The 25,940-nt window shown below is 39.2% G+C and overlaps 4 protein-coding genes across 7 annotated transcripts; 1 reads left to right on the plus strand and 3 right to left on the minus strand.

Moving 5' to 3' along the window:
- Nucleotides 1-169: 169 nt before the first annotated feature.
- On the plus strand, nt 170-6,931 carry tesmin (testis expressed metallothionein like protein). Of its 2 annotated transcripts, XM_030376128.1 has the most exons (10): nt 170-303; nt 1,231-1,464; nt 1,798-1,888; nt 2,022-2,123; nt 3,296-3,375; nt 3,743-3,814; nt 4,085-4,187; nt 4,788-4,925; nt 5,580-5,707; nt 6,631-6,931. In XM_030376128.1, exons 2-10 carry the CDS (start codon nt 1,286-1,288, stop codon nt 6,794-6,796), a joined length of 1,059 nt encoding a protein of 352 aa, XP_030231988.1. In that variant the 5' UTR covers nt 170-303; nt 1,231-1,285; the 3' UTR covers nt 6,797-6,931. The 2 variants fall into 2 exon arrangements, with proteins under 2 accessions (XP_030231988.1, XP_030231989.1); XM_030376129.1 differs by lacking the exon at nt 1,798-1,888 and having other exon boundaries at nt 173-303.
- Nucleotides 6,932-8,273: 1,342 nt separating this feature from the next.
- Nucleotides 8,274-10,455, minus strand: fth1a (ferritin, heavy polypeptide 1a). Its single transcript, XM_030376130.1, has 5 exons — nt 10,137-10,455; nt 9,759-9,863; nt 9,480-9,626; nt 9,028-9,153; nt 8,274-8,720 (listed from the first exon to the last, which is right to left on the minus strand). Exons 2-5 carry the CDS (start codon nt 9,858-9,860, stop codon nt 8,562-8,564), a joined length of 534 nt encoding a protein of 177 aa, XP_030231990.1. The 5' UTR covers nt 9,861-9,863; nt 10,137-10,455; the 3' UTR covers nt 8,274-8,561.
- Nucleotides 10,456-11,370: 915 nt separating this feature from the next.
- Nucleotides 11,371-13,527, minus strand: LOC115558226 (60S acidic ribosomal protein P2). Of its 3 annotated transcripts, none has more exons than XM_030376132.1 (5): nt 13,398-13,527; nt 12,799-12,922; nt 12,142-12,190; nt 11,902-12,000; nt 11,371-11,484 (listed from the first exon to the last, which is right to left on the minus strand). In XM_030376132.1, the coding sequence occupies exons 2-5, from the start codon at nt 12,919-12,921 to the stop codon at nt 11,408-11,410; spliced, it is 348 nt and encodes a 115-aa protein (XP_030231992.1). In that variant the 5' UTR covers nt 12,922; nt 13,398-13,527; the 3' UTR covers nt 11,371-11,407. The 3 variants fall into 3 exon arrangements, with proteins under 3 accessions (XP_030231992.1, XP_030231993.1, XP_030231991.1); XM_030376133.1 differs by lacking the exon at nt 13,398-13,527 and adding an exon at nt 13,377-13,397; XM_030376131.1 differs by lacking the exon at nt 13,398-13,527 and adding an exon at nt 13,024-13,184.
- Nucleotides 13,528-15,871: 2,344 nt separating this feature from the next.
- Nucleotides 15,872-24,111, minus strand: lin7c (lin-7 homolog C (C. elegans)). Its single transcript, XM_030376138.1, has 5 exons — nt 23,911-24,111; nt 23,256-23,374; nt 23,072-23,143; nt 22,781-22,990; nt 15,872-18,472 (listed from the first exon to the last, which is right to left on the minus strand). The coding sequence occupies exons 1-5, from the start codon at nt 23,945-23,947 to the stop codon at nt 18,305-18,307; spliced, it is 606 nt and encodes a 201-aa protein (XP_030231998.1). The 5' UTR covers nt 23,948-24,111; the 3' UTR covers nt 15,872-18,304.
- Between the last annotated feature and the right edge of the window lie 1,829 nt (nt 24,112-25,940).

Genomic DNA, 25,940 nt, shown 5'->3' on the forward strand with positions numbered 1-25,940 from the left:
AATAAAACAAACCTCAACAAAGTCACGCATAAAATGATCTTACATTTATGTAGAACTTCAACTTGAAATAATCGTACAAGAACAGAACATCAACCGGATAACTATGTAGTATGTACAGTCAACGCCAGCTCGACTTGTACATCATGACTCAAATATCCTTACAACTGGCGCGAGGTTGGAGTGGCAGGTGTGATGGCCCTCCCTCGCCCAGATACAGTATCCTAAAGGCGCCAGATACGCTAGGTGAATTACCAACGGCGCCCGATACGCTAGGTAATTTACCAACGGCGCCCGATACGCTAGGTAATTTACCACTTTAGCCAATGTGATGATAGCATTACATTATCCAACACCAATACTGTTCTAGGTATAACGGACAATACTAAAGCAAATATATTATATTACATACTAGACTAGACTACTAGACTCTTGAGTTGGCAAGAGCTAACCTGTTAGCTAGAAAAGTCGACCTGATGTCGGTCTTTTTTAAATGGGTCTACCAAGTGGAATGTACCTAACTATACCAAGATAACTGAAATTCTTCACCTTTTGCTCTTTCATTATAATGTTTAATCTATTCTATGTATGATTCACAATGCTCTGTAAGATAATCAACTAGGTTATTCGTTAATCAAAGTTTAAGTATAATACAATTGTGCACTTGTTTTAAACTCACTACGTGGTTCCTTAATCTAAACCAATAGCTATTTTAGTTCATATAGTTTCATGAAAGGTTGTCTTGTGAGAGGGATATTCCACTAGCTCTGCAAGCTCATATTTTTATTGTTTTGTCATATGCGTCCGGCCCCCCTGCCGTTAAGATAGATTTCCAGCAGACCTGTCCAGGGTCGGGCCAATCGCAACCGTTTATCTTGTATGGGGTAGGCTTGTTACGATAACTGCACAGAGGAGCGCCATTTAGGAAGGCGAGGAAGATGGTTTCTGCTAGAGTGTAACACACGTTTCGTTGCTCTTATTGGTTGTAGGTATATTCAATAAGCCAGAGGCATTTTCAGTCAACGGACGTTGACAACACCTCCTTGGAAATTGAAAATGAACTGATATGTCCCAGACTAATACATTTGCAAAATGGCCTGGGATTAACCTAACCAGAAACAGATTCTGCATTGAATATTGCTTCACTCTTGTAGGGCTAAGAATAGGTGTTATTATTAGGTTACCCTTGGATGAATGTATTGATTCAATCTTTTTTCTTCAATGTTAATATAGTCTTGCTGCTTCCTGTGCCACCTCCCTTGAGGCTCATATAAGGACCTTCACAACCATGGAGCAAGGGCATTACCAGGATGCAGAGGGAATTTGCTTCAGTGATGGTCAACCATTAATAATGGGCTGTGTGTGGACTATGCAACAGCCTGATGCTATTCTGCCTGGGAATCTTCCTCACCCTCCTCAGCAACATGAACCCTGCGAAATAGTGCCTTCCCACTGTCTGGGCTTCAGGTAATACATCATTCCTTCTTTTGCACTCCATTTAGGATTCAGGTGATCGATTATATTTAAGTTAGTCCCACTTGCAATAATTGCTTTCACAATGGTGTAGTGCCATCTGATGATACTGGACACGATGACACAAAAAGCTAACAGAGCAGTTGATGGAGCAATTCTTGCATTGTCCGCTGTCCATCTGGACCACATAGAGAGAAAATCCAAACCAAAATGCGTATGAGGGCAATCATTTCAACAAGCAAATGCTTGTTTATTGCCATTATGATCACTATCCAGACGTAGGGTAGAGTTCCTTGAAAGGATGACTGTTTATTCAACTCAATCTAGCCCAGTTGCAGGTCTTCTAGAAAATAATTCCCACAGCTCAATCTCGCTCCCATGGGTTGCAGTGGGAGACATGCACCGTGGCATGATGCCTGTAAGTTTACACCATCGGTTTAGTTGTACATTAAAGAATTTAGGAAGGAATGAGCACCAAAACTTGTGTGTTTTTCATAAATGTTTGTGGTTGCCAACTGAGTATAACACCTGTGTCTCTGCATATTTCTCAGGGTGAATTACATAATGCTATAGCCGAAATTGGACCCTCCGATTCTCAGGATGCTCAGCAATGTCAGACAGAACATACAAACTCACCAAATAATTTGACAAAGGTTGGTCATTTCCATATTGTGTGTCACAATAGTGAGTACAGTTGTTTTTTGCTCACTATTGATATATATATTTATATATCTAAATAATCTATATTCATATATATATATATATATATATATATATATATATATATATATAGTATAAATCTAATAATTCCGGTTTGCAGGATATATTGCATTGATCCATGGTTTAATTTCGAAAGTTGTTGGTCATGTACTTATTATTCTAGAAGATCTGAAAATGGAGCAACTTCAATGAAATATTCCTCCATAATATGTGTAGCTGAAACATGCCAATATAAATCTCAACAAAGAGGATGTGTAGTGGGGTCCCTAAATGACTGACCTTGTTATTCCCGACATCGCGTTTTAGCGAGAATCGTATTATTTCACATTGTTTTTCCTCAAAAAACCAATGTGCATCTTTTATTGGTTTCAACCAACCACATTCATGCAGAGCAATGTTCGGTTAGGTAGTACGACAATAAAAAGTGAAAAAAGTGTGGACGGAAAAATAATATGTCTCCTCAAATAAATATTTGAGGAGCCTCAAATCGTAAACCTAACAATAGAAAAACTATATCCTCCGCTGTTTCATAATGCTGCTGCATTATGAGACAGCAGCATTATGCCAGTTGACTCCTGGCAAAGTCAACTAAATTGCAGAGATGAAAAGCTTGAACTGGATCAACGTCCAGGGTCTCAAGCCATTTCAGCACAGTTTTCAAACCCTCTATGGCTTCCAACTTCAATCCCCCAACCTGTGTACAATGGACCCACCAGACATTGTAACCCTAGCACACTATGTGGCACCTGTCACTATACAAAAACTCCATGATCAGGCTCATGGTTAAAGACGTTATAGTAATAAATCCTTACCATAAACATTAAAATATAAGTGGCACTTATATAGTTATATATGTTATGTTATATATGTAAATAGTCTCTAGAGTAATCATTGCTTTTTGTGTATTCGCCAGAGGTGAGTGTACCCTTACTTCTTACTTAAGAGGACAATGTTTTGCCTAGCCCTCTATTGCCAACAGACCCAGCTGTCAACCACTTCACCCAATATACCAATACATAAATATATATCAATGAATCCGATCATCTTGTCACATCATGACTTACCTATTTAACTGCATATAGGTTAACATGTCCACTTTCTATAGATGCAGCAGGCGGTTTGTCCTCTGTATTCTGAGACCAGTATCAACCAAGGGGAACGGAAGTCGGAAGCCACAGGTGCCCGGTAAGGCTGTAGAATCAAAAGCAACAAAGGGACTTATAAAAAGACAATAAATACCTCTGACCCTCCTAACACGTTGAGATGCCATAACGTTTTGTATCTAGTTTTGCATAAAAAGACATGCAACAACCATACAATTATTAGATTTTGACTATTGTGCAAATATAATAAATGTAATGCCTATGGATAATATATGAAATGCAACCCTTTCGGCATCTTAAATGGCCAACAGAGTTATGTAGTAATCAACTTTATGGTGAACAACATGTGAATGCACAGTTGCAGGTTGACCATACAGCTTAAGTTTTGTACGATTTTATTTCGGAGCCTGTCAATTTGTCAATCTAATCCATATAATTGTGCCCCATAGGATGAATGCGACCATGCGGGACTCAAAGTCCAAGAAGCCCTGCAACTGTACCAAGTCACAATGCCTGAAACGGTGGGTGCATTATATCATTTTATAATAATTAATACAGAATAGCAAGAGCTTAAACCGATTATGCTAATTTTCTTTCCAAACACCCATAGCTCAATTAGGTGTGCATAATGCAGGAAGACTACACACACACACACACACACACACACACACACACACACACACACACACACACACACACACACACACACACACACACACACACACAGAAACACATACAGGTTTTGTGTTGTGGGTTAACCATCTAAGTTTGTGTATTTCTATCTTTACCAGCTACTGTGACTGCTTTGCCAACGGAGAGGTTTGCAGCAACTGCAATTGTGTCAACTGCTGCAATAATGCTGAGCATTACATAGAGCGGCATACTGCAATCTTGGTTTGTAAACACTTGAATCCTAAGACAATTATTTTAGCATAAAACCAAGTCCAGAGTCCAGAACTGACACAAGAGCTGACATATATTTATGGCCAATTTATGTTATAACCGAGCAATACCTACAGCTGCATGAGACATAATCAATAAGTAATTAAAGGTGCTGTAGGTAAGATTGGAGAGAGGATAATAAGAGAGCAGAAAAGCGCTTCTGAAAGTCCAATGGATCGTGAAACTATACAACTGAGAAAACATCCCTTCCCTCTATTCTCTTTTCAAACAATTATCATAATTACCAGCAACGATATATGTCAACCTAAAAACAAATAAAATTGAAAGTTGACAACTGACAGTTTATCTGACAAGAGTTGTGGCTATTACAATCAGTGATTATTGCGACGGAAATGTTAAATGTGTGATTTAGTATTCAAAATGTTGGTACTGTAGTCTCGCACATCTGTTGGAGTTTCCATAGGGTCTACTCTTTCCAACTCCAATGATACTGCTAGCTGCAATTGACTCTGGCACAATATTGTTGTTTGTTTGGCATCATGATTCATTGCCCCACTTTGTGAGATTAATTTATTGTTTATTCTACTATAGAACTGCCTTGATCGTAACCCAGAGGCTTTCAAGTTCAATATTGTCAGTAGGCAATCAGGGGAGGTCAAAGGTAACCAGAATAAGGACTGCAACTGCAAACAGTCCAGTTGCCTAAAGAACTACTGCGAGTGCTATAAGGTAAAGACACAAACACCCACACAGACACATTCACAATAAATAAAACCAGGCTTAGGTCTCGCTGTTTTCGAATAGCTCTCTATTGCTGAAAGTGGTGAATTCAAGATTCTCTAATGCGATCAAATTGATAATGAAAAGAAGACTATTACAGCACTCCAATTTTACTTTTTTTATATTGCCCAATGGATTGCTCAGTCAAGACACACTTTTAGGATACTAAAACATTAACCAAAGAAACACAACACTAATTCAATTAACTTTATTTCTTATATATATATATATATAAGAAATATGCAATTTAAATTCCATTGGGTTTAAAATAATATCGCTGACCCTTCCTTCAGTGATCTTGAGTTAAAATATTTGGTACCCCATTTTATTTTATTTTTATGTAATAAAGAAATATTGTTTTGTATTTATTTTTTGTACTGTTTTTCTGTTTTGATTTGAAATATTTTTTTACTTGTATTGAACACTGCTTTGTGCATATTGATGGTTTGACTATAGTGTCATACTATTACAGCAAACTGATGTTGAAAAACGTTATAGATATATATATATCTATAACGTTTTTCAACACCAGGTTGCTTATCACCATTTTTTATGATATATATGGTGATAAGAAACACAATCTCCCATTGTGTTTCTGTGTAGGCCAAGATGATGTGCTCATCTACCTGTAAGTGTGTGGGCTGTCTGAACTCTGGGGATGACTCTGAGGTGAAGACCCGGGTTCGTGGCAGAACAGAAATCAGCTCCAATAACAGGATGCAAAAGGAAACGTAAGTTGTGGTCGTCTTTCGCACAGCATTGTTTGTTAAAAGGAGTAGAGCATAGTTTGACAGGATTTTGATAATTTTTTAACAGATGCATGTTCAGGGAGATTGCTTAACTCATACAATATAGGGTCTCAGACTTAACCCGGCTAAACGATATGTCCATTCGTGAACAGGGCTGTTGAACAAATCCTACTTTTACTCCACCGCCCAAATTGAAACATTTTCAATTTTGTATACATCGTAATTGGCAGGGCAAAACACTTATATCCTCTAGACGGGGCAGGGCACTCCTGTGGCCTTTTTCCATACCCATGTGCTAAATTGGATTAACTTTTGCTAATTCCTGACACGCTGGGCTGAAATTCCCAGAGCGTCTTGGATTTGCATCTCCTTACAACATATTTTGTGTGAGCCTATAGTCCTACTATTTGAGAGACTGTTCACACTCAAAATAGCAAGCAGGGATGACATCACTGCAACCGGCTTTGTGGTGGGTCTGGTGCGTTTTGGCAACACCTCACAGATGATCCATCTCGGGTGCGGCTCGGTACAACTCGGCACGTTTAAACTGGTGATGGAGAAGTCAAATCAACACAGGATTGTCAGACTCGGCTCCGCCGGAAGTGCCAATGGAAAAGGGCCAAACTTGGGCAGGGGCTGAGATTGTTTTGGCAGCATTGTCTACATAATAGATAAATAGATAGACACGAAATTTCATTATCCCTGTAGGGAAATCAATTTGTGGCTGCACAACCAGCAAGGACTTGACAACACAATAAACTCACAATGGGCAACTGAAACAGAGTTTGTGTTTCTAATCTCTTCTATGAAACAGAAGCCGACAGTAATACAAGACATTAGATTGGCTTGGGTTTAGTCTTATAGATGCGGAAAAAAAACAATTTTCTTCAATATCTTTTGTTTAGGTGCCTTCCGTCGCTGATAACTTTGGCTGTGGTGGCGGACACCCGTGACTGCCTGCTAGCCCAGGCCGCACAGGCAGAGAGGGAGGGCTGTTGCTATGTCCTGGCCCAGAGGATGATACTCCAAGAGTTTGGCCGCTGTCTCACAAAGATTGTGGAATCTGTTTAATATTTATTTTCATATTTAACACATTGTTAATTGTTTAACAAAACACACACACACATAAAGTTTATAATAAATATTTTGTGATTTAGTCAACACAAATAAATTAATGTTATGGAAATAAACAGGTAAAACAAAGTTACAAGGTGGTTTAAACTGTGGATTTGGTATTGCTTTGACCAGTTTTAATGGACTGGCTCGGAAAAATGTAATTTGTGTTCAGTTGAAATTTGTTGTGTGTACATTCTAACAACCGGGAACTTAACACTTTTCTGAAGTGAATAATTAGACTTTGTTCAATAGAAACACCCCTGCTTAAATTAACCAGGGATACCTGTTGAAATGTTGCTCTGCACTCACTGACCTTCTCAGGCTCCACGTCTGTGAGCATGCGCAGTGGCTTGTCAACAGATTCGATTTGTTCGTTAGCGCGCATTCTTGGAAAAAACAAACCTAGGCCGAAGAAAAGGTAAAGCTATAGGAGCTGCTAATATTTGTAAGGATTTTTTTTCACGTGATACAATGACTTCTAATCGACCACAGGTAATATCCCTACACTTGACAGTAACCTTTTAATTTGATATTAAGGAGAAGAACTAATATCCAATACAATAGATTGTCTTATCGCCCAGTGTAGGGATAATATGTTGTACATGTGTAATATGATTAAATGAGTCATGACAAGGGAACTGCTAAAAAATTAAAATGTACAGTTAGAATATTCATATTACAGTGAGATTCTCGTATCAGAGAAGTACTAATGTCCAATTTAAAGAGGTATGACTTATTGTCCAGTGTGGTAATATGTTATTGATTCAGTCAAATGACATTTAAAACTATTTAAAAAAATACATGCAAAATATTAACATAAAATTGCAAAGGACTTCAATATTATAAAAAGGGGTGTTTTTTATTATTCAGTGTAATGTTAAGGCATTTATTTTGCGTCAAATAGATGTAGACATTAGCAATTAATTAAGGTGTGCTACATGCGGGGTATGAATTCTCTCGCATACGGGCAAGTCAGCACAAAGGTAATGTAAAGTTCATTGGCAGTCCCGTTAGAAGCCACTGGATCTGGAGTGAATGACCTTAGAATATCTGTTTAATACAACTTCACCAGCGTACCGCGACATTTAATCCAAATATAATTTAAAACCAATCTACTTTACTAATTTTTGTTGACAAATTAACACAGATAAAAAATTGACAGAATTTAAACAAAATAATTCAGACAAATACAGCCCGGAGAGTCCCATTTGATGGTTTAACCATCCAGACTGGTATGGTACCTATTGTTATGCACCAAGATTAAAGTAGTGCTCCTTTGATTTATTCTTGTATTTTACACGTTAGACGTTGAAAGCCAAATTTATATTTTTTCATATGCATCCATCTAAACCTTAATATAATTAATTTGGCATTGATAGTAGATTCCCCCTCCCTCTCTCCCCTTCCCTCCCGCCTGAAATATGACAAAACGTTCAGAATCCAGAGGGTTCGTTTTATTAAGCTTGAGTACATTTCAACTGCTGGAATAAAACTTTGCAGACACACGGTGGTGATTGGGGCAGTTGACTGATCAGGGTGACAAGCATAAGGACACAGTTCCTGGACCAACTACATTATTCAATGAAGGGCCACTAAGTGATCTGTAGTCAATATTGATGGCTTACGACGAAGCACAACAGCTAAAATATCAAAGCTTGGACTGGTGGGCCAGTACCTCCCACACACTGTTTATAAATGTATGGAATACATCAGGAGATGTCTAAGCGCTCTCCTTGCCCAGGGTGTGTTTGTCGAACAGATACTCTGCCATGCCGTTCTGGGGAGCCCCCATGCGGCGCAGGTTGGTCACCCAGTCTGAAAGCTCCTTGATGGACTTCACCTGCTCATCGAGAAAGTGGGTCTCGATGAAGTCACACAACTGTGAAAAAGATAAAACAAAGATCTGTTCATAAAAATTATCTGCATTCAAGAATTAAGTATTCAAGTTTTGTAGTACTACAGAAGAACTCTGAAATACCAAAATAGACTGGATTCAGTCCAATTCATTGGCAACAGGTTATAAATTCCGAGGATGCAAAAAAGTCAACACACATTGGACTTTAACCGTTGCACGGCAACCGGTAAAGAGACCAAACACTAAATTATATGAATTTTTCAAGACTGGGAGGGTAATTTGCCATCCTTATTATGTAAAATAAAATGTAACAGGACTGAGAAATACTCACATGCGGGTCAGTGTGATCAGCGGCCACCTTGTGCAAGTCCAGCAGTGACTGGTTCACACTTTTCTCCAGCTTCAAAGCAGACTCAAGAGCCTCCACACCACTCGCCCACTCATCCTTTTCTGGCTTCTAGAGAAAAGAAAAACAGTCGCGCATGAATCACCCACGTAACTGCTGTTTTTGAGTCGTCAGTTTAACGTCAGTTTAACGTTTAACTCGTGTCTCGTAAAGATTGTACTGAGTGCTAAAGATTAGAGTTCAACTATAAACGCCCTCTTTATCTCTTTCACCTCATTTCCCTCCCTCACTACTTGTTTCACAATTCCCTGCTAGCCAGTGGTGGTCGTTTATTACGTGGAAAACTAATGAGGATCTAGTTTCTGAGATGAATTAGATCACATTTATAAAAATCTCAGACTTCAAAAAGGGAAGTTGGAATTGCCCCATGGACGTACCCTGACGTCTTGTAGGAAGATCCGTCCTCCGCGCTCGTTCTGTAATTTCATCAGTTTCTCGGCATGCTCACGCTCCTCATGGGACTGATGGCGGAAGAACTTGGCAAAGTTGTTGAGTGCGATGTCATCACGGTCAAAGTAGTATGACTGCAAAAAAAAAAAAACAATAGTGTAGACTTTAAACAACGAGGCATGACTTTGCAAAGAAAACCGGAATCGGGTCGTTGAGTGGAAATGAGCATGACAATGTCATTGTAATGAACAGGCCTTGGGTCTTACCATAGACAGGTAGACGTAGGAGGCATACAGCTCCAGGTTGATCTGCCTGTTGATGGCTGCCTCACAGTCCTGATGGAAATTCTGTCTCACTCCAGAAGTCATTTTCTGGAAGACAAACATTGCGTGATTTCGATTAACAAACATTAGTCACATAGGCCAGGGCCAACTATAAATAACGTTTGTGTATTAAACGTATCAGTGTTCAACGTTAAATTGGGGAAATGTATCAGGTTTCTGCGACACATTCGTCATACCGATAGCCTGGTAATATAATTGCGCAGGTAACTACAGTTCATTCTGTTCAGCTAGCTGACCACTGACATGACAGAAATCGACGTATTGTTGTTTAGATGAACACCATAACATAGTCAATCTTACCGTTATCGTTTCTTGTGTCGGGATGTGGAAGGTAAGTACTCAGTTGGATGTTGGATCGTCTTGTCGACAGATATTCTGTTAGCGTTGTTAGCTAAACAGCTAGCGATGTAGGCTAATGATACTCGAATAACACGAAATCTAAACGAAAATGGCGACTGTGTAGTGGATATTTAGTTAAAATAAATCGGATTTTAGAAATTGATCCAAGTAGGTGAAAGACAGCTGAAAGGTTGCCGTTCAAGCACTGTTGAAGCAGGTAACCTTCACTGTCCGTCGACGTAATGATTATGAAAAGACGAGGCTCGACGGGTGTATAGCCGGGAATCTACGTCATTACTCATTCAGAGGGCGTGGCTTACAGTAATTTCAAACTAACATCATCCTTTCAACAACATTGTTTGATTGTTAAATTTCTACATTTCAGTGTTCAGTCCGTGTCATGTTTAATCAATAATTATTTAAGGAAAAAGATCGAGCGTTGTCAATGTAGATTTGAATGAGTCGGATAATGAATTACCATAAAATCCACTTTAGACGATTTAATCATTGATTGTTCCATAATGGTCATTTTTCCGAGGGTGAATAAGACCCTCTTTTTATGGCATAATAATCATTACATCCTTAATGTAATGATTATCCTACTATTGACACTCTGTTAAAGGGTCCATAGCTGTAATGCCAACCTCTCATTTACCAGCAGCCAGTGTCCTATATTTTGAGCCATCCAATAACCAGAGAAAAAAAAAATTATACATTTATATACACTTTGTGACCTGGTGACCATCTGGCGCACCTGGGCATATTTCTGGTCTACTTCACAAAAATAATGAAATTCAACAATATAGGCCTACATACTCAGTACAAACTGCACTTTTCTAATCTGATTATCAGCCCAAAAAAAACCCCACATTTACTTTAAAATTATATTTAAAAAAAACAGCCTTATATTTTGGTATTTGTACCTTCTAAATCAATCTATACATTGTATTAATTTATCAAAAAATTAATCAACTTATTGCTGCAGTCCTAGCAGCATTAGGTCATGCTACATATTTATGCAAATAGTTCACCCAATGTCCATTTTACTCCTGGTCAGTAGGCATTCCAATCTAGGTAGGAGGATTTGGGTTAAGTAAGTGTTTTAGACCATTCCGAATTTGGGCCCAAGCCCTTCTACACCACAACTGCTGTTAAAAAGTAGCAATGCATTTCAATTGACAAAGGTTCAAGCACGGTATTTTATACAAATTTTATTTCTGAGGTTAACAAGTTTAGTCAAACAAGCCGAATCCCATGTCATCATCAGACCCCTCATCAGAGTCTTTCTGCTCTTCCTTCTTCTCTTCAGCTGTAATACAGTAAGTGACAGTCAATACATGCAAATACTGAAGTAGATAACTCTAGACCGGACAGTCAAGCACAAAACAAACCAATGTGCAGGAAACTATTATCAGGCTTGCATTTCATTTAGCAGGGGTTCGACAGCATAATTTATTTACGAGCTTATAGTCCTATTTTGACACAATCATTATTTTACAGCAATCACATGTCGGTGATAATTTCTTCCAGCAAGCAGTTTACATGCATTTCATGCATCTAATTACAACCCACAAGGTTTTGGTTGCCATTACATACATACATACAATAGTGCGTGTCCTGAATAGTGTATGTACATAAGCAGATAGAATAGTGTAAGTAAAGAACCATGTGTGATAGAATTATGTGCATGTTGTTTTTGGATCATGTCCAATGTGCCCTGGCTCACCTGCAGCCGGGGCTGCTGCTCCTCCAGCGACAACCGCAGCAGAGGTGGCTACCGCTGCTACTGCACCAGCTGCTGGCATGCTGGCCAACTTGCCATTACCTACCAAGAGACAAGTGATGTCAGGTCAAATAAAGTAACAAAACGTTTAGCCAAGAAGTCATAATGTTAGAATAACAACGAAAGCATTGAAATTAGCTAGCCATGTAAGCACAATGTATAGACAGACAAAAACATTCTCACCTTGAGCAATGACCTCGTCGATGCTTTTACCATCAAGCTCAGAGATTACCTATTAGGAAGAAAATTGAATTAATCCCCAGAACACAGAACCGATTTGCTTTGAGATTACTTTGGGCGGTGCAGTCTGAGGCTCCGATAAAATCGTAGGAATCCTAGTTACAATGTCTTCCTGGTGAATGGGCAATTAACAGCTTGATAACGGCATGCTAGAATGGTTCATATATACATAATTTAACAATTAACAAAGCCATGTTGAATAAAATGTTTCAATATGACAGACTCAACAACTTGGACACGTTTGATAATCAGATTTATTGACAATATGTCAGCATATGTCAGCCCATAATGAGTGAAACAGACAGAATGTGTGTTTGATGGTCTGAAATACCCCCTGCATTTACAACCCTACTTCATTCTTTAACTGAATATACAATGTATTGATATGCATATAATGTAAGCATTACAACAGACTGCACTGTCAACTTCAATGGTTGGGTGTATTATAGCCATATGGTGGCCCCCTTACAATTTGAGTTAATTTATTTAAAAAAAAGGGTGAACTATGGGACATAGTACCATAGTGATGAGTCGACACACATATGCAATGCCCATTATGGACAATATATTTGGTTGCAAGACAATTGGATATGGTCAGACCTTCTGCATTCGGGTGTCATCAGCTTCAATGCCAACGCTTTCTAGGATTTTCTGGATGTCCTTTGCCTGAGGAGCCTCATTGCCAGCTAGGGCTGCGAGCAGGTAAGCGGCAACGTAACGCATTCTGTAGAAATAGGCAAAGAAGAGCAACAAGACCATTATTATGAGTGGAGAAAACGGCCTCAGAAGGTTTAAATATATAACTTTTATAAACATGTTACTCACGGCATGTAGCCGTCAGCCTGATGCTGACAGGCGGATGATGGCAATTTACATTAAACTGAATCGGACTACAAAGATGATGCTGCTTGGATGTTGGAATGTGATGTCGAAATGAACTACAGTTGTTCAAACCAACTGTTTATAGTGAACGCTTTGGGTTAATCCCATAACTATTTGCTTTGTGCTAAATTATGTGCCCCTGTGCACTAGCTTACTTTAGCATGTTCAAGCTAATTCTGCTCTGGTTTAAACAACTACAAATACATAGTTTCTATAGAGATATCGCTAAATAAACAAATATTGAGGAGTTTTCGTGGATGGACAAACTGTTCTGAGATCTATATATTTATTCATACATTGTTTAACCGTTCACTCACTTGCAGAAGAGGTAAACGCGTGTTCTCGGTGAGATTCGTAAAAGCGGAAAGGAAGTTACGTGGTAGAAAGAAAACTGAAGAAGCGTTCACTGATGACGCCATAGACCAAATCTCGCGGGAAAAATATATACCGATTTGGACAAAATGACAAAAGAGGCACACTCAAAACCAGCCAACGAAGTGCTTCACCTTTTAGAAATTATGAGATTTTATTTTTTGGATTGGAAATGAAATATCGCCGCTATCAAAACACAAAACAGAATTACATAGTTGCCAATTACGACGATAGTTTAGCACTAAATAGCCATCATTTCAAAGTTAAATTAATACTAGAGAAGAACTAACAAATAAATAAAATAACTTAATAATAAAAGTAAAAATAGATGGAAAGATAAACATTAGAGAGTTAAAATAAATACATCAGACGAATATATACAGTATTGACTCGAATGACTCAACACACAAGGCCCAAAGAGCAGGTAAATTGATTGATTGAGGATATCAAATCAAGTGATTGATTGATCGTATTCTGATCAGTAATCCCATGGTAGGCCTACTCTATTATGTTACTTTTATTATATGTTATTATTATGTTATTATAATCATCAATGGGTGGTGCGAAAACATATACATATTTACCAACATTGTATGTATATTGTATCATGGTGGCAATAGTTTACAATTGTTCATAACCAATATTAGAAAAACAACATTTTCAAGTACAACAAAGATCTGATCTTGAGAATACAAAACCACACATTACTTGACCTAGTGATTCATTTAATTTGATCATTTGCTTTGGGAATGAGGAATGGAGACACTGGTCCATCACCTCATGCTCCACAATGCAGCTGTATGAGGATCACATGCTTTAATTATTCCATTGCCCTATGCTATGGCCAAATGGCCCCTACCGAAGATATGTTTTTGGGCAACACTTTCTTACTCCTAGGAACCATTTCCCTATTCCCCTCCACCCTCAATGCCCAAGACTTCCTCTTTAACCCCTGATGGCGTCACTTAAAGAAATGAGTTCATGACTCATCTGGTGTCCACAAGATCATGACGGATGCCAAGGAGGGGGACTGTCCTAGATTTGGTGGGAATGTAACCATGAGACACTGAGGACAGCCTCAGAGGCTTGGAACATAAATCTGATGTGCATAAACAAGTCTGTTATTGGACGTGAGGACGCAGGGAAGGATCAATGTGTTCCGAGAGCCCTTCTTAATGAGTTAGGGCTGATGAGGAGCCCTTAATCCCTCCACTGGACACACCGGAGTGCCTCGGCCAGGTCTTTATGCTGCCAGCCATTACAATGCTGCATACAGCATGAAACAACTTGTTGTTGTTTTTAATGTTGATCTTCTTATATCTTGATCTATATCAAGGACATTTTGTGCTTCTATTATATCAATAATTATTAAGTATTCAAGAGCAGCATATACACACTATATATTTATTTTATATATTTGTATATATATATTTGTATATATATATATATATATATATATAGGCTGGGCAAGTTAAAGCATTAATTACGTCTTAACGCAATCTTATTTTAACGCGATTAATACAAATTGACACATAAACGCACATTATTATTTTTTCTTCTTTGATATTGAAAGGTTTTGCCCACAGAATGTCAACATTCATATAAGAAATCATTTTAGTTTTTAGTTCCACTTACTTAACATTAAATTGCACTTGCAGTAAGTGACTGCCTGATTACAATTGCAGTTAGTGACAGCCTGTTTACAATTCCCCTGTGGTGTTCCATAAATTTCATATTCAACCCACACTGAGTGAGTCACTAAAACTCCCTCAAGATCACTTGGTCTAGTTTTTGCTTATTAATTACATTTGGTATGAATGATAATGTGTAATTCCATTTGATAATCTCATTTAACTTCAAATGGAGTGGATTTAAAACATAATTTTAAAAGTCTGATTGATCGCGAGTTTACTCACCAATACTATGCGATTAAAACTTTAAATCTTTGCCCAGCCTAATACATGTTTTAGGGTTGTAGCCATGAGATCTGAACACTTTAACCAAGATAACAGCTATTTAACACTTCATACAGATTAAAACTATAGACAATTTATTGTACCATTACAGATGTTATAAGTAATGCAACTTAAATATCCTGAAACTGTGATCATAAGAAAGAATCCTAAAACTCCCATTCAAATGTATTCAGTACTATTCTTAAACTAGTCTCACAAATAACTAAATCTTTTATATGTACTTTTCTGTGTACAATAAAAGTCTGCACTGTACTGTTTTAATGTGACATGGAAGTGTCTTCCTTTCTATAGAGCTGAGGAATGTCAACTTCTTTCTAAGGATTTTATATTTTATTTACTTTTGTAGATAATTTTCCGTTCCAATAAGCTTCACGTCTTAATTTACTTTTTCATCTGTGCATCCCAACTGACAATGACTTGATATTTATAATATAAACAAAACATTCATAGTAATTTTTGTCTTTTATTTTGTGAATTTTCCAACCTAATTCTTCTCCAAGTTACAATCTCAAAATTATTATACAGTACATTCCAGTTTAATGTAACAGCATATCGGACAACTTCAATTAAGCACCCAATACAGCCAAGATGAGTGAGAAATGAGTTTTACATTCCACATATTATCAAAACTGGTAAATTCCAATGTTTGGTCTTAATACTCGAAAGGGGGGAAAAGTTCAATTATAATGATATTTTACGTTAATGGCTGATTTAGGGCAGTTAACCTTGTCAGAGTTCATGAAGCAATAAAATCTGAACATTGAGGCTTCTGATATGCAAACCTGTAAATCAACAGCTACTAAAGAAAATGGTTATAGAAAATACTAAAAGAAAATAAGACATTTTTAGCAAAAGTTAAGCCTGATCCGTAACATGGGGCGTTATGACCATATTTCACAAATAATTACAAGTTTTAACATTTTTAAAGTAACAGGTATATAATAAAACTAGCTACACAACTTGTGCCATTAAAGCTATAACCAATTCTACTTAAATGCCCAATTACCTATAGTACTATGACATTATATGAAATTCAATTCTCAAACAAACACATGTTGCAGCCAATTAGTTAAGATATCTGAAGTATTAATCAAAAAAGTGGAGTCAAAAATTCATGCAGACCAAATCTTGGTCATTGTTTTTTGAATGACAACAGATTTACATATAATGACTAGCAAATTAAAAACGATAATTTCTTAAAAAAGAAAACGTTTATCTGTATAAGTAATTCCTTAGTCATGATGGGCCGGAAACCATTCTGGCATAACCTGCAACACATGCCTGATAAATTAAGAAAAGCAAGGGGGCAAATAACTAACACTGATGACATTATAACAAGGGAGTTGATAGCTTCTTGGATTTGGTGTCAAACATTCACATGTAAAAATTCAGCAAATCCTGTTCATCCCTCCGTCAATAATTGACCCTGAGACTGAGTAGTAAAGGGACATTTTGTTTAACTCGACACCTTAACAACATGATAAACAAAATAAAACCATGTGGTAACACAAATTAAGACTGGATTTTCAGAAGCTCTGATTGTTATGAAGAGCTACGTTGACTGATGGTGCAGGTTTTCGCTTTGAGGAGAATAGCCATGACAGTGAGCTGGGAAGTACCGTTATTATGCAATCTTGTTAAAGATGAGTAATGTCAAATTATTGGAAATTATTGCATCAGATTCTGAGTAAATCCAATATCTGTAATAGTAGAATCCTTGATAGACGTCAAGGTTTCCACTGATGGTCTCAGATCCATAGGTCTATATAAGTGTCCCTTTACAAATGCAGTACATATATAGATAGTAATGTATAAAAAACTTTATCGATGGTGATATTATGAATAATAATGTTCATTATTCCATAATAAAAAGATGTAGAACTAGCTCAACACCGCAAATAATTATTTAGATGTGCCATGCCTTTTCAGGGCCAATTACACCACGAAGGAATGCCCAATTTAAGAGGTGGCAAAAGAACAATTGTGAAACCGTGTGCAAATATCCTTCTTAACGTTGCACTTTTAAATGATGCAAGCGGTATGAACAAGCAGTAATTAGCAGGGTTAAAAAACAACAATACTAACTGTCGTGACAAAATGCAACAAGTGCTTGACAAGTAAATCACTACACATTCTATTTCCCAAGCCAAAGAAAAGAGACATGGTACCAAGTTAATCTCAGTAAGTAAATTCAGGCCAAAATAAATAGTGAGGAAACATGCCACATATATTATGTCTATTGGTGTGGTGACAAAAAGCTATTGCATCCATGCTCTGGTCCCAATTTCAACCATACCGACATAGCAACTAAACAAATTACATAAAAGCTAAGCTTCACAAGTCTTTGAAGGACTGTTAAGAATTGCATAACACAAAGAGGATGGAAAATTGGAGGTGCATCTCCACGTTAACAACTACTAATTAACATTTTTAAGTGACTTGATCTTACCATCATCATTGTCTAAATAAAGTCATGATATTGCTTACACTGAACAATTAGGAAAAGTAAAATTGAGACTGATCACAGTAAATAGGAGATATCAGTTGCCCTGAGACAATTTGGCTATGCTAAAAAAAAAAAGCTTAAAAAACATTATTGGGATTTTGTAGTGGATCCAAATTACATAATTACAAAAATAATGCTTGATCAGCCTAGTGTTCTTGAGTTGCATTGTCCAGCAAGATTACAATAGTAGAATAATATATATTTTCATAAAAAGCTACAGAAAAGGCGTAGTAGCACACTTTGTGATGACAAACTAGACATGGGGTTCAGTGTTGTTTTGCTGGTAAGGGACAAGGACAGGGTGTGGTTAGGGATGGCCCGAAGAGAGAATACGCGTGAGGGTCTGGGCATGGAACCATAGGGGGGACCACTACTGGGCATAGCTGTTCTGTTGCCGGCGCTTTGCCGACCTCATTTTCTCGAAGCGGGACTCCATTTCCTCTAGGACCTTGGGGGTGTACCTCACCACCAGCTTCACCGTTCCCTGCGCTGCCTTGAGTAGTTCAACTGCCTTCTCGTGGTGCTCCCCCTCCACACTCTGGAGAAACAGAGGAAGTGCATGTTAATGTATTATAATGAGCTTCAGGCAGTAACTTTATAATACACCTTTATTTAGTTTATCACACACAGTTATTTTTTAGGGTTAGCATAACCCTAAAACCAAAACACCCTGTTTGAGCCAGCCTCGGCCACTTCTAATGGGCATTTTTCATTTATTGGTTGGTTTATGTTATTTTATAGGGCTACGGTTTAATTGTGGTTTTTGCCAGGAAGGATAGGAATTCTGAGGGAAATGACCCGGAAGTACCGGGTCATGCATGGAAAGGAAGGTGCTTGAGTACGATAATTAGTATCGATAATGACAACAATTTTGGTTAACGTTTTCGAATAGCTCACATTTTGTGACTGGTAGCAAATAATGGTTAAAGGTCCCATGACATGCTATTTTATGTATTCTTTAATATAGGTATTAGTGGGCAACTAACACAGTATTCAAAGACGTTCCTGAAATTCAGCCGTGGTGCAGAGTTACAGCCACTCCGAGCCAGTCGCACATTGAGCTTCCCCCAAATGCGCTGTTTCGGTGGGCGTGTCAAGGAGGAGGGTGGGAGTGTGGCCCTGAGCAGCTTGCAGCCAGGGATGGTACCATGCGCTCTGTTTACAGTGGATGTATCGCAATGGCGAGGCGCACACAGCCTTTAGCCGTGTTCTGTAAATATTCTAGAACACACGGGAGTCCTGGAGCTCTATATCTAAATATTATCATATAGCTTACACAGATATCTATATCATATAATACATATTATCACGGCCAAAAGCTGTGTGAGCCGATATTATGAATCTCAAACGACCGCGTTGGGTTCTCCGACGTTCCTGGTTCTTCAACGTCCACATCAATGTGAATACACACACTGTAACGCAAGTGTTTCTTGTCGGTTCTTTGACGTGTCTTGTATTTCCACAACGAGACTGTCGTGGGGGTTATCTGAGCCATGGTTGAGAAGGAATTGGGGGGAAAGGAACTTTGGTTTGACTCGCTGAAGTACATGAACTGCGACATGCCGCGAGGCACCATCGCCCGGCAGCGGGCAGCCGGCAGCAGGCAGCGCGCAGTTCAGTCGACTTCAGGTTGATGTGAAAGTGGAAGAACCAGAGACGTCGCAGAACCCGTCAAAGTCGTTTGTGATTCATAATATCGTCTGGAGGCGCACACAATATGTTATATGATATAGATATCTATGTATTATATGATATTATTTAGATATAGAGCTCCAGGACTGTAACGCAAGTGTTGTACACTTCCTTGTTATTTGGATAACCGTTCTGCTGTTGGTGTGATGGCGCATAACGCGTCGGACTCTCATCTCTGGTATTTCTACAACGAGACTCGTATTGGGGGTTATCTCAGCCAAGGTTGAGAATGAATTGGGGGGAAGGAACTTTGGCTTTGACTCCCTCAAGAACATGAACCACGACATGGAGGAGAAAGGGATTGTTGGCGGCGAATGTCTCCCGCTTGAGCCCCGCTGAGGGACCACCGCCGGAGGCGGAGGTGCCTAAGCGCTGCCCGGCAAAGATCCCTTTCTCCTCCTTGTCGTGGTTCATGTTCTTGACTTGAGGGAGTCGAAGCCAAAGTTCTTTCCCCCCAATTCATTCTCAACCTTGGCTGAGATAACCCCCAATACGAGTCTCGTTGTAGAAATACCAGAGACGAGAGTCCGACGTGTTATGCGCCATCACACCAACAGCAGAACGGTTATCCAAATAACAAGGAAGTGTACAACACTTGCGTTACAGTCCTGGAGCTCTATATCTAAATAATATCATATAATACATAGATATCTATATCATATAATATATTGTGTGCGCCTCCAGACGATATTATGAATCACAAACGACTTTGTCGGGTTCTGCGACGTCTCTGGTTCTTCCACTTTCACATCAACCTGAAGTCGACTGAACCGCGCGCTGCCTGCTGCCAGCTGCCCGCTGCCGGGCGATGGTGCCTCGCGGCAACCGGCGGCATGTCGCAGTTCATGTACTTCAGCGAGTCAAACCAAAGTTCCTTTCCCCCAATTCCTTCTCAAACATGGCTCAGATAACCCCCACGACAGTCTCGTTGTGGAAATACAAGACACGTCAAAGAACCGACAAGAAACACTTGCGTTACAGTGTGTGTATTCACACACACACATGTGGCGCTCGCACGGTCGAGTCTCATTGGCGGGCCAACGTCTCTGGGCGGGCCAGGCAGAGTAAGGGGAGGAGCCGAGATTCCTCATGACGTCATGAGCACAGACATTCCAAATCAGCGCGCTTGAGCCTCCGTTTTTTCAAAGGCGAGCAGAACAGCTAGTGCTCGTTTTACACCAAACGCAAGTTTTAGCCACTGGGGGACCATAGGCAGGCTAGGGGAACTCATATTTATGTTAGAAAACCTCACAAAGTGAGATTTTCATGTCATGGGACCTTTAACAAATCCATGGTTATTATTGCATTGTGTGGGCATCAAATCAATTATTAAACAGATTTGACGGGATTCGATGGTACAAACTCCAATAAATGAGCAGTCGTCTGTGCATCGCTAGAATAAAGTCATATTTTATACCGGGTTGTCCGCATTTATTTGGCCTGCATGATACAGCCCAGTAATAAGGCACAGGGCAAAATATCTCTGATGCGCTTTTAGTAGTACATCTAGTAGACGGACCCAGACCAATAACATCGGATGTTGCATAATTACGTAGCTTAGTGCAAGTGAAGTAGATTCTCTTAGCCCCTTGGTTGTCTTTTCCCAAACTTACCTTGACCTCGACTTTTTTTTTTCCATCAAGGCCTAGGAAAAGACATGGGCAGATGTTTTTTGGGACTATACCCTCGACTTACACTGCTGCGCTGACGACACTCAGATCTACATCACAACCAAACCCACCCAAAATTCTCGCCTAAACGAACTCGAAACCTGCATTTCTACAATAAAAACACGGCTGACCCACAACTCCCCCAAACTCAATAGTGACATAACAGAGCTCCTCCTCATAGGCACCAAATCCCTTCAAAAAAACTGGACCTAGGCCTAAAAAATTTTTTTGTTTGGTTCCGGTTTCCGACCGACCCTGTCAATTTATGTGCGACCCAAATTATTTTATGAGCTTTATAAAAAAAATAAAAAAATAAAAAGATTTTTTTTTTTGATGCAAACTATAATTTTGCACCTCTTCATTCTGTACAAGGATGAGCAAATTTCCTCGTTTTTAAATGAAAACAACCTACCTATCATTCGCTGCCGCTGGAATAAATAAAATAAAAAAATTAAATAAATTCCCTACCCACCCATGACCTCAACTGACCAACAGGAACCAAACATTTTTTTTTTTTTTAGGCCCTATCTCACTCACCATCGACACCTCGACCATCACTCCCTCCCCCCTGGTCCTCAATCTTGGAGTTATCCTGGAACCAACCCTCTCCTTTGGTCCCCATGTCAGCTCCATTGTAAATACCTCCTACTTCCACCTTCGCCGCATCGCCAAATCAGACACTGCCTGTCCCCCCCTGCTGCTGAATCCCTTATCCACGCCTTCATCTCGTCCCATCTAGACCATTCCAACTCCCTCCTCACCGGCATCACCTCTCAGTCCCTCCATAGACTCCAAATGGTCCAAAACTGCTGCTGCGCGCCTTCTCACTCAGGCCCGGTCTCGTGAACACATCACTCCTGTTCTCTTCACTCTCCTCTGGCTCCCCATCAAACAATGTATCAATTTCAAAATCCTCCTCCTCCTGACTTCCAAAGCCCTTCACCACCTGGCCCCGCCCTACCTGGCTGACCTCATCCCCCATTGCCCCTGCCGAACCTCCTCCACTCTCACTCTGACCGTCCGACCATCCAAACTTAAAACCCGACTCTGGAACTCTCTCCCCCAACCTGTCCGCGACTCTCCCTCGCTTCCCATATTCAAATCCCGTTTAAAAAACTACCTCTTTTCCCAAGCCTATGACCTCCCCTACGCATGACCACCCTTATCCCTATCTATAATCACACTCCACCCTGCTTCTCTTCTCTGTTATGCTGTCATCACCCTCTTCGTGTTTATGTCTTCGTCACTGTAAGCGCTATAGAAAATTAATGAATCCTTATTTATTTATTATCCAACCACGGCCCAGGCATCCGCTATCTCTGACACGAGGCAATCCCTCTCGCCCATCAGATCTAAAGGCTTATAGCCATAATGTTGGACTGACGTAACCTGGTAACCTAACCCCAAAGAGCCAGTAAAAGGTTACTCTTACAATAACATACATTTAGCCCTAGTTTCGTCTGAACTCAGATGCATGAACGTACCACGCCATTCACAGACAGGAGTTGATCGCCCCTCTTCAGACCACCGTGGCGGTCAGCGATACCACCTGGGATGATGCGGGAGATGTAAATGGGAGAGTTCTGCTCCTTCCCTCCCATTATATTGAACCCCAGGCCTTCCTCTGTCTTTGGCAACTCCACCACGCGGGGATGGGAGTGGCCTTCACTTGCGGCAAAAGCTGCAACAGTAGCCTACAGAGAGGGTTAGAAGGGTTACTTGGAAATCAATCACCCCGTTCTTGCTAAACTTTCCTCATAGTTTATCCTCCTTACCTTGGCTGTAGCATTGGCCCTGACTTCGGGACTGCTGTTGATGTCCACCGTTTCATACACATGCTCATACACCTGTAAAATGTAAAATCAAGACGGCTGTTAATTGACGAAGCATTATTTCTATATATGTAATTCACAGAGTTATGAGGTGGTAAACCGTGCTATTTAAGTAAGGTCACCTTACCTCTCTAACAGCATTACAGAACTCGCTCTGTAAAACCCTTTGCAGTGCCTGAAGCTTCTGAGGCGGCACTTCGCCGGTCCTTTGGAGCTTATCCAGAAGTTCGATAGCTCTTGAAATGTCTTACAAGAAAACATACAAAAACTATGTTTCAATATCGTAAGCAACACGAACATTATAAGAAAAGTGTGGACTGGCCAAGTAGAAATAAGCTCTACATGGCAATACATAAGATACATTACATTGAATAGCTTAAATAAGCAGAGAACCTTTCTGTTTTGGTTTGAAGTTGGTTGAACTGGTGATTCGTGATCGTGAATGACTCAGAAATGCAGCTAGCTCGATACAACGTCGGTATTTCAAAGAAAATACCATATATTTTTATTATGACCTACTATTTAGGGTTTAGCGGAGTCGTCACCGGAACTAATGATTAGAAAAGCCACAATAATAAAACGCCTCCTTTCTCAAATTCTCCAAACTAATGCTACTTCTTAGCGTCCTTGTTACGTGCACAATTGACATAATTGGCATGACTTTAGGACAAAAACCAACGTGAATATTCTGCATTCGCTAGATGATACATCATCAGAGACATAGACAACAACAAAAATAAACAGACAATTGTAAGCTAATGTTAGCTTCCCCGCTAAGTTACCTCTCTCCAGTCGTACAGGTTCCCCAAGTGATGCCATATTTAGAATGATGAAATATCAGGCTCCAGGTAGATGATTTTTAAATAATAATGTGTGAAAGTCGGGATATGTTTGCAAAACCGAGACTCTAAATCTGGTTAGCAGTTAGCTTGTTTAGGGTCAAGGCAGGTCTGGGTCAAGCTAGCCGAAAATGTTTGACTTCCGATGTCGACCTTCAAAGTATAACAATACTTTTTTGAATATTGTGGAAGATGGGGTTTTGAATGTATCTCAAATGCATTGTTATATTACACTTACACCAAAAGACAAGTGAATATATTTTCTTTGATTTAATATTATATGTATTCAAACACTAGTCTTGAAATGCAATATAGAAATGTTAAGTGCATGTTTGCAAAATAGCAAAATATAAGTGCATGTTTGCATTGATGACCATATAATATAATGCACATATTTAATCGCATCACCTCAGTATTTATTCAAGATTATAAACCGGCTGTTCGTCCCCATTATATTTATAATCTGAAAACATGCTTTTATTTTGAAAGGAACATGGCTCATGCATCTCTCTCGTTGCACGTTGCCAGTACTTCTTCGCGACGAGCCCGAGCCCAGTAAACATTGCAGAGTGATTGGTAAATGTTGGCTCATTTTGAATGAACCAACATTTAGCACGCACACACACGCACACACACAAACACACACACACACACACACACACACACACACACACACACACACACACACACACACACACACACACACACACACACACACACACACACACACACACACAAACACACACACACGCACACGCACACGCACACACACACACACACACACTCTCTCACAAACACACAAACACACACACACACACACACACACACACACACTTTTAGAAGGGACATTTTTGATTTGGTATCTACATTAGTGTTACACGTAATATTAGACTATAATAGTTTTGTCGGCAAACGGATTTCTCTCAAATGAACAATAGCTACATCTAGTGGTTATTGTTAAGTAATACAGCCAAGCAAGGGGCATTGGTAGGAATTTTCTTGAACAAATTTGAATATATATAACTGTGTGTTACCAATGAGAAAATATGTATAGATCAGAAGCGATACAAAGAACTTAATGTCAAGTAATCTTCAAAATAGATAACACTGGTTGAACACTACAGATGGTGGATATGGGGGGACTGGGTTCAGGAGAGAGAACCACAACCTTACTTACTAATTGTTTGTATTTCCTTTTAATATTTTTCTTAAATGCAATGTTCATTCTAGACACGGTAAAGTAACGATTGTATTTTATGGGCAAAGATTTTGAATAAACATGCAGTTGGCTGTGAATAAATGTGTATTGCCTGTGTAATATGTGTGCTATGGGAGAATAATAATGGGGGGGAAGGGGGCTGTTGTCAGACTTCAGGGGCTGTGAACTTGTCAACTTACCTCGATTTGATATACATTATATATCTTTATTTGGGTTCTCCTTTCAAGTCCTTGTAAATGAGTGATACTGGAGCAAGAGTTAAAATAACTTGCTTTCGCTCCATAAGCACATCCTAAACAAAGGAAAAATGTACTTCCTATAGTTAATACAATATTGCAATACATTTATTTCTCATTTAAAATAATTGTAGTGTTACATATGTCAAATGTAATTTTTTTATGTAAATGCTCTGACAATGTCACACTACAATTACATAAACATTTACATTTGACTCATGATATAGTAATGAAATGTAAATGTTTATGTTTATATTCAGAAGCACTAGCCTACCATACTTTATAGGGTGGATTTTTGCTTAAAAACATTCATCCTTGTGACTACTAATGCATTCCATACTTTGGTTGCTGAAGGAATAAAGCTTCTTAACTTGATCCAGTTGTACGTAAATGTGAGCCAACCTTAGCTCTTTTCCTGAAGTAATGGGATCGGCCATTTGATATACAACAGGCTTATCATGTTTCTTACTGTTGGCATGGAAACTCAACACTGTCAGCTTAGATAATGAACGCAACCA

Source organism: Gadus morhua, chromosome 14 (genome assembly GCF_902167405.1).
Source record: "Gadus morhua chromosome 14, gadMor3.0, whole genome shotgun sequence".
NCBI lineage: Eukaryota > Metazoa > Chordata > Actinopteri > Gadiformes > Gadidae > Gadus > Gadus morhua.